The sequence below is a fragment of the Fundulus heteroclitus genome, unplaced genomic scaffold (genome assembly GCF_011125445.2).
Source record: "Fundulus heteroclitus isolate FHET01 unplaced genomic scaffold, MU-UCD_Fhet_4.1 scaffold_28, whole genome shotgun sequence".
Lineage (NCBI taxonomy): Eukaryota > Metazoa > Chordata > Actinopteri > Cyprinodontiformes > Fundulidae > Fundulus > Fundulus heteroclitus.
The window spans coordinates 4,204,424-4,221,005 of record NW_023396689.1 but is presented as its reverse complement, the minus strand read 5'-3'; the positions used below and the strand labels follow the sequence as shown (position 1 = coordinate 4,221,005).

The following is a 16,582-nucleotide window of genomic DNA, read 5'->3' as shown; positions in this document are numbered from 1 at the left end:
AAAAGTGCCCTGTAGCCTACTGTGGTATAAAAAAAGTTTCCTATATAATATTTTGACATTACATTTTCCTAAACCTATATTCAGCATTACTTGTTATTCTATTCATGGAAGCCCAATAAGTGTGCTGACAAAGTAAAATCCAGATTTTCCAAAAATGAAATCTTAAAAAAATTTGTATTGATTAAATCGATTCATCGCGCAGCCCTACTCAGAGGAATGCTCTATAACCAGCAGCTCCCTCATCCTTGTGTGAGGGAACCAGGATGAGCTCCCTGACTGAGCATCACGCTGCTGTTATTGTTTCCATGCAGGATTCAGCTGCACAGCACCAGCAGCGTGCGCATCATGGCTGTTGGGTTTCTATTTCTCTGCAACACCTTCCAGTAAATTATTAGTGAACTTTAACCCCAAACAGTGATGGATGGCTATATTTTGGAACACATCTGTACATCAGGTGTGGCCATAAGGCGCTGTCAATGTTTTCATACGCTGTACCTGAAATATTCCAGCTAACCCAGCATCGGTGACTCTACATTGTCTATTTTGTAGTCTGACCATGACCCAACCAACCCTGAAAAGTGGAATGCTACTTTTGTCTCTGCTAATGGAGCCGGGCTGAAAGTCCAGCTGGACAGATAGAGGAACGCCATCAGCTCAGAACGTCCACCATGGTGGCTTTATTCCCTTATGTGCATGAAGGATTGCTGAGAGCAGAATCTCTCCTGGTCCTCCCTCACAGCTTGGATCGCCCTCTGCTCGGTTCCACAGCCGCCTCCGCCTCCTCCTCCTCCTCTCCCAAGCAGTGGGAGCTGAGGAAAGTGTGGTCCAGGTTCAGGTAAGAGGTGATGAACTCTGGGAAGTGTCTCTTCAAGACCACCTCCAGAAACATGTCTGCAGCTGTGTGTAACCTCTGTGTACTCCTGCAGCAGATAAAAACACCACAACACTTCAGGAAAACAGCAGTCGGCGTTGCTATTTCCAGCGTGTTGTCCGTCTCCTCTCGTTTAGCAGGAGCAGACATGTCTGATCACATGACCAACCGAGGCTGAAACTGCTCACCTTCCAGAGCGGCAGAAGAGTCCAAGTTCAGTCCTGAGCTCCTTGGTGAGCTCCGTGACGAGCCGCCTGCTTACTACCCTGCCGTCATCCTCCAGCCGGGCCTGGTGACGGATCCACTGCCACACCTGACACAGTCGTGTTGGGTCAGAAGCAGAACTACTTCCTCCAGACCAGGCTGCTCTCTATTCAGTCATATTGTCCAGCTTGTTGGCTGTACTTCTTATTCAGGCAAAGGTTAAAGTCAAGCGTTGCTATTCAGGCTCTTAAGGAACTTTGTGGCAGAGGTAGAACCACCAGGCTGTAACGCACTAACAGGGATCTTGTGTGGATTATATCTCTCTAAAGAAATATAAATCTGATGTATGATCTGTTAAATGATCTCCAGAACTTACATACATAGTTTCGTTACACAGGGAAACATTTTAAGCCTTTCTTTCTTAAAATTGTGATTATGACACGGAGGCCATCCACCTGTGGTTTCTCTGATGATATCAGGTCATCTACACTGCTGGGTCTGGTGTTTCCCAGCTTGCTCTTGACGGTACTCCATACATTTCTCTCTGGGGTTCAGGTCAGTTCAGTTCGCTAGTCAATCAAGCACAGGACCACCATGGTCATTGGACCTGCTTGGTACCTTTGGCAGAACCAGCAGATGACATGGCACCCCAGATCTTGACTGACTGTGGAAACTTCCCACTGGACCTCAGGCTACATGGATTCTTCTTGGCCCAGCCAGGTAAGACGTTTCTGACGTCATCTGGTTTAGCACTGGCTTGGAACAACGATGTGACTTTTGTAGTCTGTGTATAGGATGTAGCTCTCGGTGGGCTGACTACAGCCTCAGTCCACTCCTTTCGATTGGGATTTTTCTTGACAATCCTCTCTGGACTACTGTTATCCGTATTGCAGGTGCACCTCGTCATACCACACCTTGTCCTTCTATTGAGCCTCCTAGGAATAAGCTAGGATGAAGGTCTCTGTAAACAAACAGCTTCTTCAGCAATTAGCTTTTGTGGCTTCCCCTCCTTGTGGGGGGTGTTGGTGACAGACACCAGTCTTCCTCATGGTTCTGTAGACCAGAATATAGCCATTACACAAAACATGCTTTAATTGCTGCTATGTTGTAATGTATGAGACAGCATTTTGGCTTTTCATTTTGTCTGTAAGCCTTAAATAATCAAAATTACAAGAAATAAAGGCTTGAAATATTTGATTTTGTGGAAGGAATGAGTTTCCCTTTCTGAAATTGAGAGCCAGAAATGGAACTTTTCACAAGGTTTAGGTTTTTATGTACCTGTATACACAAGTTATCAGAATCAGACATACTTTAATAATCCCAGAGGGAAATTACTTTTGTTACATGCTCCAGATAAAGATAAGTTACATGACTTTACAAAGGTTCTCCTTTTTCCCCCAAACCCCCAAACTTGAAACTTTAATCAGGATTTCTTTCACACATAGCTAAGTTTGTCATCATTAGTTCTGGCTTGATTATACTTTGGTTTCAGTTTCTATATGTGTTATAGAACTTAAATCAGGAAGCAAACTGAGCTGGCTCTAGCATTCTGTAAATGAGGGGATTTGCTGAAGCTGGAAGGCCAACATAAGCAAGGTTTGTGGGGGTTTAACAGATGAGATCCCTTGCTGGGACTCAGCCATGGAAGAGAACAACATGGGACGAGTAACAGAGAAGAGAAGGAGACATGGAGAAACTCTAAATCTCTGAATGAAGCTTCTAGGAAGGAAAAGTTTCACAGCTGGTTAAACAAAAGCTTACTCCTTTTTCTCAGCGTTTTCCTTTTATCTCATCTCACTAAACTGCATAAAATATGTCCGGATAGACTTTAAGAGCCAAAAGCTAATATCTTTGTTGGCCATTAACATTTTCAAGACAGCCATCTTGTGATTCCATAAACATTTATTGCAGTAAACTCCATTAAAAAAAAAAAAATCCTTCCCCGAGGGCTAATCAACACGTTAAGAATCACTTGTCCAAAAGGTTGATTATTAATTCAGCAAACTTAGTCCTAAAACATTATTCTATTAACAGTTTACTTTCCCTTTTGCTCCTGTGTGGAGATGTTTGCAGTGGGCACCCATCTGGCCCTGAGGGTCTTTATACAGGGACCACTGGCCCTTTAAACAAGATAACTGCAGTTCACAGCAGCTGTCTGAAGGAGTCTTCAAAGAACATCCGCCTTTTGGACCACCATGCATGCTCTCATGATCTAGAGCCCAGGGAAAATGTTCAAGCATGGATGACAGTCCCCTGACCACCCCCCTAGAGTTCAGAAGTAAATGAGAACAGTCGGGTCTCCTCACTCCAGAGGGTTTTTGTTAAATCTTTGAATTCTGTTTGGGGTTTTTTGGAGGCTAAGGCCTCAAACTTTTGATCAGCTGACAAAAACTGAGTTTAAAAGCAGTATTCAATAAAATGTCATGCTTTTTAAAATCTTTATAAGGAAATGTTTTTCTGAGGTAGTAGAATTGACTGATGTGAGTGAGGTTTATTCAGCAAAGCTCATTTGGGGAGTCTGCCTAAGTTTGGAAAACTTAACTTAGAAAAAACCTTCTAGTTTTATCGTATTCTGTGTCCTTCAGTCTACTAGACGTGTTTGGCTAAAACCAGGTTCTGTAACACAAAGAGGGAGGGGTGGCCTAGTGGTCAGAACAGCGCACCTGCATTCGGAAAAGGCTGCAGGTTCCCAGTTTGATTCCCGCAGACAGCCACTATGGGTCCCTGAGCAAGACCATCAGCCCCAGATTGCCTGCTGCTCCCTGAGGGATGGGTTGAAAGCAGAAGATAGATTCTGTTGGATCGTTATTGCAATTTCTCTTCTCACGGTCTAATTTCTAGGTTCTGTTGTTCTATAGATGTGCATTCAACAAATAAAAAGCTTCTATTTCAAATAATCTCTGATCTCCTGAATCCAGAGAGGATGGTAGCTTCAACCTACCTGGGATCTAGAAATCTCTGCAGTGGCAGAATCTTCCACCTGGCCTCTGTAGAAAAAATGGCCTTTACCTGGAAAACAGCATGGCTTTAATGGTCACGCTAGTCCTCTGACAGTCCTGCTTTAGCCTACGTTAAAAAAATGAATCTATGTATTAAACAGTTATTTGCTGGGCAGGGCTCTTGGCAGTGGACATCAATGTGAGCAAACATCTGCCGACAGCAGGTTGGAGTTTTGGTAAATGTTCACACTGTAAACATATGAACATGCTTTTGACCTGCATGTGTTTATGTGTTATGAATGCTAGAGATAGTGTTCTGAGTGGGAGCTGAACAATGCTTCATCCATGTGTAGTTCCTCTTAGCTCAGGGATCACCGATGGCTTTTTTCTCCTTTGGAGTTTTCCTAATTAGATTTTCTCCAAGCTTCACAGTTCTTATGGCCATCATTAAACCCGCAAACAGCACTAGTTCTTAGCCTGACTGATGTCCTCCAGGTCAGATGAAGCTTCTTAAACTGCCACTTCAGGCTTTATTGCTTCAGGCTCAGAATGCACAGATGTCAGTCCTTTTGACAACAGGGGGGTTTCTAGCTGTGCCCACATGATGTGCAAACCTTTCTACTTCAGAATTTCTAGAAGCTGAGTGAGGACATTGTATTTTTTCATCTCTGTTATTTTTCATGGCTTTTAAATTGTGGAAAGCTGGAGCGTTAGGCTGTGCTTCTTTGCTCTATTTTATCCTGTGAGATTGTGTTTTTATTGCTCTTTTACTATGTGTTGCTTACTTTGGTCCCTTGGTTGTGTGTACTTGTGAATATGAACAGAGATGGATTGATTGATAAATAAATGAACACATTTCTGTCCCTGTGCCATTCTCTCTCGTCTTGCCGTTGATGCTGTCAGATTCTAACAGCAGCATTCAGGTGTTTGAGTGACTCTGACGGGTGCCATGAGATGGAAACTATTCTGCAAGGAGAAGTCGGTCTAAATTCCTCTGCTCATTATTTCAAATGCTATGTTGCAGTTGTTGCTGCAAATTAAGGGTGACACCTTGATTTCACTGCGCTGTTTGTGGCCGGCATCCACTGCCCCCACCACTGACCCACACTGCAAGGCCTGACTATACAGTAGGACATTAAAATGTGTTGAATGAACTCTTTTAGTGTATTGATAGCTATTGCCTCAGCTGAACGACAGAAAGCCTTGGATAAAAAAATAAAGCAAATCCATGCATGAATGACCAGATGAACTGGTAGGTCTGTGCCATCACCATTCATCCCATCACTAGTCTCATCCACCACAGCGCCCCCTGGACTCACCTGACAGCCATGCATTAATAAAGAGGACGCCCACTGCAATGTTATACTTCAGCCCATGAAGGGTGACTCCTCCCTAAGAAAAAAAACAAAACAAAGCAATGTAAATTACACGCCTTTGTCCCCTCCTGCTATTTTGCGTCATGCAGATTCAGATCCAAATCATCCACTAACAGAAGGCATGGACAGTAGATCCTCAGGAGTCACACTGACATCACCTCGGAGCTGGTGGAGCTGGTTATCACCCTCAGAGTGTCGCTCAAAAAGCTGGAAAAAAAAAAGAAAAGTCACCACTGACAGAGGATCTGAAAGGCACACCCCTCCGTGTTCAGATGGCAGCTTACGGCATGCTTTTCTTTTTTCAATTAGCAGAAGCTGTTTGTATTTCCGCTTAATGCAAAATATCTGATTGACCCAGTCTGATGTTTTACCGTGCCACCTGCAGCCCTGAGGGCGACTTCGCACATTTTATTATGGGGTAGAAAAACAACATCCCGACCACCGGTCCGGCCTAAAACAGACCAGCTGTTTGGGAATCCTCCATATGGCCACACCTCTGACTGGGAACCCGTTTTCCAAAATTATCGTTTACCATCTCCTAAAATGCCAGATCTGCGTGGACACACAGCCTAAACGACAAATGCCGACACACCTCATCTCTTCTCCGTTTGGACAGGGCCTCAGGAGAACAGCAAGCACCTGCAGCAGATGGTGAGATAAGGGGACACACTATTGGATCACAGCTGCCCTCTCTGACGGACAATTACACCTGCAGACTTCAGAAGAACGCCAGAAAAGTATCAACAAGCTCCACTTACTCCTAACACATACTTTGTGTCCACTCCCATCAAGAAAAAGGTTCAGGACTTTGAAAACCAAATCCACCAGATTCAAAAACAGTTTCTATCCCCAAATGGTGAATCAATCATATCACGGCTACCCCAGCTACAGCTCTAATGCTACCCAGCTGGTTTTGTTCACATGGCGATCAGCTGCATCACCCAGCTAGCATACTACACACATTAATATTTACATTACTGGTACTTAAAGGTACATGTAGGACTCAGTGGCGGCTGGTGCTAAAAAAACTGAGGGGGGGCGCACACAAACAAACAAATGAAAAACAAACAAAACAAATCTTAAAAAATAGCACTATTTGAACATGAATTTTGCCCTCCTTTCCTTCTGCCCAGCAAATTTCTCAATTATATTCTTGTTAAAGTCAGTCATCTCTGTGACTAGTCTTTTCTCCATTGACAACATGGCCAATGCATTCAGCCTGTCCTGAGTCATTGAGTTTCTCAGAAAAATCTTGATTCTTTTCAAAGTTGAAAAGCACCTTTCAGCTATTGCTGTGGTGATGAGGATCTTCAAGAGCATGACAGTTTCTGAAAAGACTTCTTCTAGATTGTTTTCCTGATTTTAATAACATTTGCTGCCATTTTTTAAGGCTGTGTTATGAAATGTGTTACAGCATGTTTGTGGGACAAGATTATACAAAATTCAGTAACCAAATGTTTTATTCCCCATTACCCATAAACTTCAGTACAACTTAAATAATAAAATATCTTGCTGACAAACATTACATCAACATACCTACACAGCATAGACACAACTAAAGGTATTTCTAACTACAACGCACATCTTCCTAATATATTAAATAACATTACTTTAAACCAGTGTAGCAGTGATTTTCCACAACTCACCTCTGCAGCAATCCTTTCATGGTCTTCTACACTGAGTATCCAACGCTTCTTCACTGGCTGACTACTACCTACACTGCTTTTTCCAACCATGGAGTGGAGAGATCACTTGCCTGCTGCTGAATTTGTAAATTAAGACGATCCGGTCCAAGCTCCTTTATCCTGTTTTTTTTCTTCAAGTGAACGCTTTGTAAAAGCATTTTTTTGTAAAGACAAAACAGAATTTTCTCTCATTTTGAAACTACTCCACTTTGCAAACGGAAACGTGAATCGACCTAACGAACTGCAGCTGCGCTAATGAGTCGAATCGGGGATTGTCCAATCACACAATGTTTTAAAAAAAATTAGCCAGTACTGACACTCTACCAGTAATGACACAACAGAATAGGTGTGTCCGGGACGCAGAGCGGTGCGCCCTCTTGAAAACCCTAGATAACCAATTAAAAGTCAGCCTCAGATCACGTGCTTGCCCAAGTTGCTGCGCCCACAGACATATATTATGTCTATGGCTGCGCCTACATTCATTCTCATTAGACCGGCGCCCTGCACATAGGAAAGGAAGTGTGCACAATGTGAGCAATTAAATAGAATTATGTATTTACTATTTTAATAAATTCTAACATGTCTAATGGACACACAGTATGAATAAATACATTTTTAAGTACTTTGCAGTTCAGAAATCATTTATTATCTAAACGATTTAAAGGGGGCGGCGCCCGAGCGCCCCCTACTGGCCAGCCGCCACTGGTAGGACTTAGGGAGGTTGCTGAAAAATGAGCCACAGCTAATGTTTTTGTTGTTTAACGTGAGTCGCTATCTCTGAATGTGACATCATCCCGTCAACAGTCCATTCATTCGCCATCCTGTTAGTCAGTCTTACCCATTCAATCAGCCACTGTGATGGCTAGTTTATAACTTCAAGAATAAACCTTTGTTCTTAAACATACATGATCATCACTGCATAATTTCATTGGTTATTGGTTCCAGTTTAATTTTTAGTTTGTTAGTTCTCCTAATTCTACTTATTTTTACCCGGTAGTTTAGTTAAGTTTTACAAGCTTAGTTAAAGAGTTTTTTGACTAAAGTCATTTAACCGGAAGTTGAAGCATACAAATTCTTGTATTTATGGAAGAAGTTGTCCGCTCAATTCTGTATTTTGGTGCAATACTTTGGTGCACCAACTTGGCTATTTTGATTAAAATGACTAACTTTGCTAATAATTGCCTTTGGCCCCTACTAATAGCCAAACCAAAGCTATTGTTGTACAACCCATTCAAAGACACCTCATGGACAAAATGCAATAAATATCCGGACTGCTGCTAACCTGTGTTTCTGTATTCCATAGTGTATTATTTTTTGTCTGTGTGTGATATTCACACAGCCTAAGAAGAGCTTCCAAACTGTTTTTTACTGTGTGAAACAAAGACAAATTCTTCTATTTTATATAACGTTTCAGATTGATTTATCATGGTCTCTTTTCACGGAACAAAAACCACGAAGAGCTGCTTTATACTGCAAGTAAACAGTAGAATTGGGTACTTACTTTCTGCATGGGTTTGATCAAATTCATGTCATACACCATGAAACCATCAACACCTGCGTTGATTTCCAGCAACTTCAGTCTGAAAGGCAGAAAAGAAAACCAGATGAACAGAAGATATTTTGGAATAGAGAAGGGAGATAAGCAAGTTTATTAGAACCAAACAATTTGTACTCCAGACAAGACAAGAGTGCTTTGCTTAAAAGAAAGGAGAGTTACTTTTAAAGAAAATAGTATTGCTTTAATAAACTCTAGGCATGGCATGAAAAGAAAGAGGTGGTAAAACGCACAGCCAACTAAACAACACAACAATATTTTGCTTCAAGAACACACCTTGTGTACCATCAGTACAGCTGGGAATGCACACCAACACATTCAGCGGAAGCCTAAAATCCAGAACCTAAATATGGTTTTTATTGGTGCCAGCCCTTTTTTTCTGTCTAAATAGATATTATTTCATGTTGAAAAGCTGTATTATAAAGAAAATAAATAGCTGGAAACTACTGTTAGTACGTGCTAATGATTGTGTGTAATGATGTGATGCTGAATAAAAATGGTCCGAGACTAGAGCTTTAAGGAAACTTCCCATTATACTTTACAAGATGACACAAAGTCATTTTGGCCAGTCAAGATGGAATGAAATCAGTTTTATGATCAACCAGGTTAATTGATGCACTGAGATCCAGTAAATGCTAATTTTATTTTTTGTTTCTGTCAGGATGCGTACAATTTAAAACCTTTAGAAGGTCCAGTGTCAGTGCTGTGGAGTGGACTCAGAAAGGTGTAATATTATGTTCTATAACAATATACAGATTTCTCCTTAAGATTTCCGTAATTTTCTGTAATTCTGTAATTTTGGGTTACATAATAAAACACCAGGCATTTAATTATTGAAAGGGTTTCTATTTTGTTCCTTTGGATGAATATCAGCTCAATTACCTCCTCACACATCCTTTCTGAAATAAGTACTAATAATCCCCTAACTGGAGATTCATGTATGACTGCCAACCTTTGATGGTAGAACCCTGCCTGATAGATGAACATTTTGTGCTGGAAGCCCCTGATAATGGAGCCTCATAAATGAGGTATGTAAGCACATCAGGATGTCCGTACCTTTCCACAGCAGCCAGGACTTTGCTGTAGGAGTCAGCGTGTTGACTCTGAGGCAGCAGCAAAGCAGCCATGCCCCCTGTGGCTAGTGCTCCGCGTCGGTGACACGTCTGAACCAGCAGGTCCAGGTAGCTGCGCAGAAAACGCTTCTCCATATTGACGTACTTGCTCCGGTCCGGCAACAGGAAATCCCGACGGTAACCTGGAAGATGTGACATCTTGACCGCAGTGACCCTTTTGGATCCAGCTCTGCTGAAGCAACAGGCACCAGGCATCTGTCTCACCAAACTTATTGACAAAGGAAGCCGAGTAATCCCAGATGCCGCAGTTGAGCCCCGCTGAGTGTTCCCGCAGCTCATACAGAATCTCTTCCATTTCAAAAGTTGCCAGCACGTTCTCTATCAGCACTGTCGCCTTGATGCAGCCAAGCGGAAGGCCCAGCTGCACACAGAGAGGAATTCATCCAAACCACCCCACAACTGGACCATAGTAAAACACAATGTGGCACTCTCATACCAAAACACAGATTATTTTACATTTATCTTGTTCTAAAGAGTCAGTGACCATGTGGGCCATAATCTGCCACTGAAAGGACAGGTTAACAGGTGGATAGTTTCGCTTTCAGAAGAAAAATGTCTGCAGGCTTTTAATATTTTAATCATATTGATATTAGATGTTATATTACTTTAAAAGGCAGATGCAGACAATGCCATTTCTGAATCTTTGGGCCTTTAATGTTAAAGTTGTGAGACGCTGACCAGCCTAGTTATTACATATTCAAATGTGAGAGACACACTGTTGATGAGACTAGATCCATCCATTCATTCAGATGTCTGACTGGTGCTTTTTAGATCCTATTTTATTTTCTGATATTATATGTAACTGGGATTTGGTTTTGTCCTTTGATAAAAAAAAAGTGAAATCATTATCCCAGTAGCTTATTTAAAGCGATAGAAGATTATTGCAGCCTGACCTTCTGCTGTGTCCAGACAAATATGTTGTTCCAGAGCCTGGACTCCATCAAGCTCTCCACCTGCACAAGAAGGCAAAACTGAAACATGTAAACATCCCACCAGTAAATGGGCCAAGTTCGATAGAGCGAGTGAAAAAATATGAAAAATGTATAACCTAGTATTAGCAACAGCCGCCTGGCAGCTAGCTGCTGCAGGAAGCAAGAAGAGTCAATTGGGAAACTCCCATGAGCCTTTGCTGTTAAGGTCCTGAAAGGATTTATGAACCAAATTTTTAACTGTTTTGGGGTATTGCAAACTTTAAGGCAAATAGGATGAGTGAGGATTAGCTTGGCTTACTATATGTTCTCTAAAAAATAACAGTCTTGTCACCTTGCATATGTGCTAATTTGGGTGAAAGGACCCTTGAAGCCTTGTGGTCATGTTTAGAAGAAATCAATAATACTCAAAACAATTTATGCTCCTTCAAATATTCCCAGTTGGGTTCCAATGAAATACTCGATGTGAAATCATATTTTACTACAGAAGCTTGTTGGGGACTATTCTTGGCTCACACTTTTTATCTACTTGGTCAACAGCATTTCGTGAGTGAACAACTGTTGCCACTGCATATGCAGTAAACAGAGCTGACTTCCTGTTGCTCACCTACAAGGCCTTAAATGGATTGCTGCCCTCTTACCTCTCGGACCTTTGGCATTTGTGTGTCCCTCGTCGAGCTCTTAGATCTCAAGGAGATCTGAGAGATCTCCTTGAGAAAAACTGTCGGCTAGCGTACCTTCTCATTTTGTGCCCCTTTTCTCTGGAACAACCTGCCTCAGGACATTAGGCCGGCAGGTTCTGTTGGTGTTTTTAAAGTTAATTTAAAGACCCACTTGTTTACTCTGTCCTACTCATAGTAAAAATTACCTTCTGTTGCTTCATCTGTTTTTTTTTTTATCAGTAGTTTTCATTTGTCTTGTATCTCCTTGCAACTGTTCAGCGCTTTGTATGAAAGCTCTTTATAAATAAAGGTCTTATTTTTATTACATTGTTACGAGTTATTACATAGCAGTAAGCTATGTAATGACTTGTTATCTTTTTATGTTTTGTTCTTCGTGTTCCGGGGGAAGTTAGTATGACACAGTATCACATATCTTAGTTCAGACATAAAACTACTACATGTGTAGTATTCCCACATGTCTTAGCGTTCATTTGAGACCAAGATTACACATTTAGCCCCTGCATTTGTGTAGATTATTTGAAGCAGGTCATTTCAGAAAGAACATAGGCTGAAAACAGTGTGAGTTTATGGTGAAAGCAGGTTATTTTTTCCCCCCTGTAGCTTTCTGTGAAGCTGCAGTGTGTGTGCCAGTTTGCTTGTGGGAAATACTGACTTGAATGTAAATAAGAGGCAGTTAAACAGAAGCCTGTTTGTGCTCTGTGTGTGTTTGCCTTTACCTTTGACAGGTAGAAGAACGGTCCACTTTGGTTTTCAAGCAGGGTCCTTCCACAGTGATACATGAGGAGCCCAAAGTCAAACAGCGGACCAGGAGCCTCCTTTCCCTCCACCTGATGGTTTTAGTTGCAGCAAATATTATGAAGACTTCCAACCCTTCCAAACTTTACTGTCCCATATTAAGAACCCAGCCAGTCATGGAGAATGATTAGCTCCTGATAAGGAGTCAGATTTGGTCCAATTGAGTGACATCTTTAGATGAGGGACAGGGGATCAGAATTCTGTAGAGTCATAACCAATCCTCAGCCCTTTTCACGACACAAATGTGCAACCAAAGTGGCCCCAGACAGATTAGGTAAAGAGATAATGAAAGCAGAAGAGAGTCTGTGTTACCAGCATGTTGTGCTCCACCATGTTCCAGGCACGGGGACGCAGCATCAGCACCGGTGCCTGGGAGATGTGTGGGACTCCTGCTCTCACATAGGGAATCAGAAGAATCAGGACATCAGGACTCATGAGAACTTTGTCCTCTACAGTACTAAATGCTCCTGTGCGATGCAAGGCGTCGGGACTAAAGCAACATGGGGATGACGTCAGACACTCACCGGGGAGCTGGTTGTTTACTGCCAGGATCACATTGTGAATACCTTTTATCTGGTTGGGAAACGTTGGGCAGTTCCCATCATCAAAGTCAACCTGGGGAAAATGAAAAGAAGGTTTGGTCCAACTTCTACAGTGCAGCCAAATGTCAGAACCAAAGAAATGTTAACAGTTTAGGTTTTAAACAATGGGAGGTCTGTGCAGCCATGAAGTTCCAGTTGTGTTGAGGTCGGAAGGCTCAAACGGGTCAAAACCTCCAATTTAGATGATCCATCAAAGAATTATCTGTTGTCCTTAATAGGGTTGAACATAAATATACTCTTATACATCTACAACACAACTTTTGCTTTCTTTAGATGATTAAAATAATACATATTCACTGAACTTATTCTTCCATATGGACTGTAAAGTTAAAATCAATGCTGTAATGCATGTGATCCATTCTGCTCTCCCCCACCAGATTTTTTATGTTGGGATGTTCTTTCTGACACTGACTTAACCAACCCAGAGACTCTGCTCAGTGAACTACTGCTGGCTCAGACTATCGTTGTTTTTCTTGGACTTTCAGACATTGGCCACAATGACCTCTCAATACCCTTTGCTGTGGGTTCTACACATCTAGAGATCATTCTATCTATTCTCCTTTGCAAAAATAGCTCAAGACCTTTCAACACAATAATGTGTTTGATTTCAGCTCTCCATTGTAGTTCTGGCTGTATGTTAAGGGTTGCTGACCTGCTGCAAGGTGAACAGTCTCAGACTCAAATATCTGTAGCTCCAACCATCTTCCCTATCCCTGCAGAAGACCAGCATCGACAAAGGATGATGCTGCCGCCTCCATGTTTCACTGTGGGGACGATGTGTTCTGATTTTCCACACCGCAAGACGGAACAGGTTCATCTGACCAGAGCCCCAACATCTCCCGGATCACTGTTCAATCTGGTCGTTTACTGTGTCCCCTTACAAAAGAGAAGTGTCTATTTTTTCAGACTAGGTCAACGGCTCTGTTTGTTTGTGACAAGCTGAATATTGACCAAGCCAGCTGACTCATCGGAGGAAGTAGAGCTGTGTCTCTGGGACAAAAGGAGCTTACATCTTCTTATACTCTTTGTTACACAGTAGGGTTAAAACAGTCCTGCATAATGCTGGCTCTGCTTAGTGCAAACAGGTGAAAAGGTCTGTTCTGTTCCTTTCACTCAAGTCAGAAGAGGAGGCAATGTTTCTGTATTAAGAGTGGGAGGGCCTGTTGACCTTGGGGGACCCTTTTAGAGTCACATCTAAAAGCTGCAGGACACCAGACCTCGAGACTGGGTTTTTAGATTTCAGGGACTTCAGAGATATAGGGGGTTGGACACAAAGGCACCCCACACTTTTCAGATTTCAATTGTAAAAAGGAAAAGACAAACCATGCATCCTTTTCTTTCCACCTTTAGCTGTGCACTAGTGCTTGTTAGTCTGGCCCATCTTAAAATAGACACTGAAGTCTGTAGTTGTAATGTGACAGAATGTGGAGGAGCTCCAGCCGTTGGGTTACTTCTGAGTCTTTGTTTAAATTATGTCAATTATAATGAAAAGGCAAAAAACCTCAACTATCACGTTTAGTGCAGCTGTCAATAAGTACCATGATAAAAATGTGAAGGTGCTTCACCTGTATGCCTTGTGCTGGAGACTGTAGAGCTCGAACGAAGCGTTGAGTATCACAGGGGGCCATATCTCCAATGTCCACATGCCTCTTTTGAAGCCTTGTAGGGACAGGGAGCACCCTCCAGTCTGGGTCTGCCCTTATGTGTGCGGTGCTTTCCAAGAAATTTGGGAGATCGCCTGAGAGATCCAAATGAGCCTTTCTGGATACTCTCAGTTGGAGGATCTAAAGAAGGAGAGTAGACCTTTGTCACTCAGTCCTTGAGAACAAAAAGGGCCTGTTTAGCTGTGTTACCTGCTCCATCTCCTCATCAAACGTGGAGATCAGCTCATGCAGGAAGGAAAGGGACCCTGTGGTGAAAAGGGAGGCATACGCAGCTTCTAGCCCTTTGGGTGGGGGGGACAGCTCCATGCTGAGTAACTGTGTGGCTTGACCTCGGTCTGCAAGAGTGTACGGATGTGGAGTGTTTAGTCCACACCAGTGACAGACTGGACGGTTTGGCATTTGGGCAGATGCCAGAAGGGCCGCAGGCCCTCGTCGGCCGTTTGGGCTGGCCAATCACGAGACGGCATGATCGTCGGGTGTGCGCGGCCCCTTTCACCCTGTTCATTGTAGGCCTACATTATCTCTCGGCCCACTAATAAGCCAAATGCCTCTTGGTTCAGTTTTTATGCATATTAAAGTTAGAGTTCAACACCAATGGGGCTACAAACTTGCGTGTCATTTCCGTGCATGTGAAGTTATATCTGTGTGTTGTGGGCACGTGCACGCGTGTGCGTGCGCGTCCCCATGTGGGCTGCTGGTTGGTGAAAATGCCAGGGCCGTTTTTTAATCCCAGTCCGTCACTGGTCCACACTAATAGGGGATGTGTGATCATGCAGAAATAATCATAAATAATAAATGGGACATATTTAAGGTAGTATGTACAGTGCAAATATCGTCCAAAATGTAGTCAGTAGTTGTTTAAAATGATTGTAAGCTTAATCAAACAGATAAATCACTAACCTAAGCATTCTGAACATATGTTTTTATGCCAACACTGACAAGACGCCATGGTTCACTCAAATGTGATTTTCTCTTTGATCTTTTAATGCAAGGGGTGGGGATTAAGAAAGCTAACAAAAAGAACAAGTATTTACTCATTTTGTAAAGGGAAACAAGTATTATTCCCCCACCACCGTGGTTGGTAGAAAGAAAGAGCTCTTTTGTTAGGGAGTCGTGACGAGAAGTGAAGTAAGTAAGTTAAAAGTAAATGAGAGAAGTTATGAGGCTCCATCGTCCCACCTGCAACTGAAACGTTCCAGGTACAACATTTTTACAAAACTCTTAATGCCTGGCCTGAGTTACCCTCTGGCTGTCTCGATGTGAACTGTGGAAAGAGGCTCGTCGATGATATCACGAGGCCGTCTTGAGAAATTAGCTTGTAGATCAGTAAAAATGTCAAATCAGACAAGAAATCGGGTGAGCTAATAGCTACTCAAAGCAGGTCCAATGATAGAGCAACCCATCTAAACATGAGCTGATAAGATGTGATGAACTATAAAGAGAGAAGCAGATAGCACAACCCAGAGAGACCTGACCCTGGAAAGCAGCAGGAGGCTTGGAGTCCAGACGCTCCGCTAGTCTTTTGTCTCAACAGTAAAGCTGTCCTGAACTGCTGCTGAGCCTGAAGCCTCTGAAACCGCATGAAAACCACAGAAAAGGTTTGGCTTCAACACTACTCACACAGTACGGTAGTCTTTAAACACAACATGGCCTTATTTGATTTGATTTCAGCTTGGAAATAAAATTTACAGACATACTTACAAAGGCTGTGGAGACAGGCTTGTTCACTGCCCAGGTTTGGACTTTGAGTGTTTGTTCACCGTGAGCCCTGTTTGAACAGGAAGACGTTGCTTTTTAGTCAGAGTTTAAAGTCTGAGCGTAAATGATTTCACATCTATGCATTTTGTTAGTAAAACTATTGTAAGAATTTTGAATCAGCTGTGACTTGATTTACTTCTTAATGACTAAATGGATGGGGCATATCATATAAAATCCCCCTTTTAGCTACATTTGTGTACTTGGAGTTTCTAAGAGCAAAAAATGGGAATGTGGTTTTTCCAGGAGCTGTGTAGATATCCTTATGCTCTGTTTGGGTCATACTTTTCAATCCATTCAATTTTCTTTATTCTCTATTATGTTTTTTTTTAACAATTACATCACAATATTTGCTGCTAAACAAGGTCATGGTGTCACGATTTGTCTATGG

The 16,582-nt window shown here is 42.3% G+C and overlaps 1 protein-coding gene across 4 annotated transcripts; it reads right to left on the bottom strand.

Annotated features, from left to right (window-relative positions):
• Positions 1-654: 654 nt before the first annotated feature.
• On the bottom strand, positions 655-16,204 carry mlsl (malate synthase-like). 4 transcript variants are annotated; one of them, XM_012855753.3, is made up of 16 exons: positions 16,138-16,155; positions 15,912-16,006; positions 14,626-14,771; positions 14,338-14,556; positions 12,695-12,785; positions 12,483-12,559; positions 12,092-12,202; positions 10,657-10,716; positions 9,968-10,124; positions 9,687-9,885; positions 8,577-8,655; positions 5,505-5,597; positions 5,334-5,406; positions 4,017-4,084; positions 1,060-1,184; positions 655-920 (listed from the first exon to the last, which is right to left on the bottom strand). In XM_012855753.3, exons 3-16 carry the CDS (start codon positions 14,740-14,742, stop codon positions 734-736), a joined length of 1,656 nt encoding a protein of 551 aa, XP_012711207.2. In that variant the 5' UTR covers positions 14,743-14,771; positions 15,912-16,006; positions 16,138-16,155; the 3' UTR covers positions 655-733. The 4 variants fall into 4 exon arrangements, 3 of the variants coding, with proteins under 3 accessions (XP_012711207.2, XP_012711206.2, XP_035986026.1); XM_012855752.3 differs by lacking the exon at positions 15,912-16,006 and having other exon boundaries at positions 16,138-16,204; XR_004928852.1 differs by lacking the exons at positions 655-920; positions 15,912-16,006 and adding an exon at positions 3,739-3,837 and having other exon boundaries at positions 1,100-1,184; positions 16,138-16,204.
• Between the last annotated feature and the right edge of the window lie 378 nt (positions 16,205-16,582).

Excerpts from the sequence above, each read along its gene's own strand:
- mlsl (XM_012855752.3), bottom strand. The coding sequence starts at position 14,742 with ATGGAGCTGTCCCCCCCACCCAAAGGGCTAGAAGCTGCGTATGCCTCC. Across the intron at positions 5,598-8,576 it reads TGATCAAACCCATGCAGAAA|CTTTTTGAGCGACACTCTGA; the intron begins GTAAGTACCCAA and ends TTTTTTTTCCAG. Across the intron at positions 5,407-5,504 it reads ATCTACTGTCCATGCCTTCT|GGAGGAGTCACCCTTCATGG; the intron begins GTTAGTGGATGA and ends TTTTTTTCTTAG.